The 2,254-nt window shown below is 37.9% G+C and overlaps 1 protein-coding gene across 1 annotated transcript in view; it reads left to right on the top strand.

The window, feature by feature from the left end:
* Positions 1 to 45: 45 nt before the first annotated feature.
* The window catches only part of LOC111389690, a gene marked incomplete at its 5' end in the record, with an annotated part of 12,201 nt that continues 9,992 nt past the window's right edge, over positions 46 to 2,254 (top strand). Inside the window, 2 exons of the mRNA XM_023014632.1 lie at positions 46 to 241; positions 354 to 484. Coding sequence (XP_022870400.1) covers positions 46 to 241; positions 354 to 484 — 327 coding nt within the window. The remainder of the gene's footprint in view (positions 242 to 353; positions 485 to 2,254) is intronic.

Below are 2,254 nucleotides of genomic sequence, written 5' to 3'. Positions count from 1 at the left end.
TCTCTCTCTCTCTTTCTCTTTTGGCGAGTTTTGAATGATTTTGAGTTTTGGGCTGTTGGTTGGACTCAGGCGGCAGAGGCATCGTCTTCATCAACGAATGATTCACCCGCGGTGGATGAAGTGGTAAGTGAGGCTGTGGCGAAGGAATCCGCGAGGGATGAGGTTCGATCCGTTGATCTGGCCAACGGCGATGGTGCGAAGCAGTCGGATGTGGAGAAATCGCCAGAGGCGACGGTGGAAGGTGTGCCTTCGATTTTTCCGATAAGCATATTTGTGATCTTTTGATTTGCACGTGCTATGACTCGAGTAAATTTTAAATTTTATTGATCATTTTCGAACTTTTTTTTTAGTAGATGTAGGTGCTTCTGTAACTGACACGGAGAAAGCAAAATTGAATGGGCCAGCAGGGAATCGAGGAAAAAAGGGGCAACTGAAATCACATGCTGGGGATGCATGGGGGAAACTTCTTTCTCAGTCCTCACAGGTAGATTGATACATTTCACTCAGTTTCATCATTTACATTGATAAAACTGTGTTTTNAATAGGCTAAAATTCTTGGATTAACATTCATAACCATATAAAATTGTAGGTCAACTTGTGATTGGATTTTGAGTATAACAGGCTTAATTTCCTGGACGATTAGATAGGTTTATTTCTTATTCAATTTCATTTTCTTTTCCTTTGTTATATCTTTTCAGCGTGAATGATATTGGAATTTGAATAGAGCATTAATGAAGAAATGAAGACACGAAATGGTTTAGTGTTGAATGTGGCTAAATCTTGTATGAATGCTCTTTGTTCCATGAGAGAGAATAATTTAGTTGCTATCAGAGTGGACATTATTTAACCATCTATTAAAGCATTTTGAATGCTTTGAGTTCAAACTTCAAAGGAAAAGGAAACCTGGAGATAAAGAATAAAAATCACAGATGTAACTAGATGGGTAAAAGAAAATGGAGAGTGGAGTTTCAAGTTGCAGATCTTGTCACTTGCTGTTGTAAAATTGCTACTTCACCTCATAGGTGGTTATTGCACATCAACTTATGGATCTTGTTCTATTTTCTATCTCCAAATTTTATTTTTAGTTTTAAAGGTTGGGACATGTTTGAAATAGTCTTAGACTCTAAGAAACAATAAAAAAACATTGCAGACTATCAAAAAGCAAGCCCCCAAAGCTAAGTCTCTAAAGAACTGAACCCCAGAATTGCCAAAGACTGAGAATTGCATGCCTATGGCTTCTGAGGCGTGCATCTCAAGAAGTCAAGGCTTGCAATCTGACAATTAAATGTAATTTTGAGACTTAATAAAGGTGTTGCATGAAGCCAACTCAAGGTGTAACTATTGGTCTCTCTAGAAAACAATGAGAAGATCAATGGCTCATATTGGAGAAAAGGATGGTTACATATCCCTTTGGTTAAGCAAAATGGTTCTACTGGAAAACATTTTTGTTTTTCATGGAAATTACGTCTTCCTTAGCCAATCCCTCTTTCTTTATTAAATTAAATAGCAATAGGCTGTTCTTAGTCCTTTTACTATTCTTTCACTGGATTCCCCACTCTAAGGGAAGTGAGCCAAGGAAAGGCAGTGAAGATTCGATTCTGTGTTTGGGTGGGTGAAAGCCAATGGTTTGTGCCTATGAAATGATAGTGATCGGTGGTGGTGATGAGAAGACATGTGGTGATGAGAAGACATGAAGTAAGTTGCTTTGTACTATGATGGAGGTACTGGTCACCTCATCTAGGCAGGCATGAAGCCATGAGTGCACAATGCTGGTGGGTGCCAGTTGTGGTTGTGGCCAATGTAAAATGATGGTGCATTTGGCAAATGATTGTCTATTTAAAAAATTCCGGAAGGTATTCATTCTTGAGTTGTTTAAAAACATTTTCCTCCTATATGTGCAATCATGGTTACAATGAAGCAAAAGGATTTTGGTAAAAATTAATTTCAACCAGTTATCAAAAATTAATTTGTAGGGGAGAACATCTTTTACACCGGTAGATGATAAGTAGTCTAACCTATGTGTCATCAAGAAAGGTTATAGTTGTGAATTGGCGTTGACTCTTTCGACGAACTCGGTATTAGTGTTGACTCTTTCTTAGCTCGATTATTACCATCGTCCGCCATTTCACTCTCAAATGTCTCTTGCGAGAGATTCAGATTCTTGGAAGATTATCGCAGAAAAAATCGTTGAATGCTAAAAAGTACAAGATTCGGAATTTCGGATTATTTACATAAACTCAAAACTCTGTAAAAA

The sequence above is a fragment of the Olea europaea genome, unplaced genomic scaffold (assembly GCF_002742605.1).
Source record: "Olea europaea var. sylvestris unplaced genomic scaffold, O_europaea_v1 scaffold6086, whole genome shotgun sequence".
Classification (NCBI taxonomy): domain Eukaryota; kingdom Viridiplantae; phylum Streptophyta; class Magnoliopsida; order Lamiales; family Oleaceae; genus Olea; species Olea europaea.
This window is presented reverse-complemented; position numbering and strand designations above follow the sequence as displayed.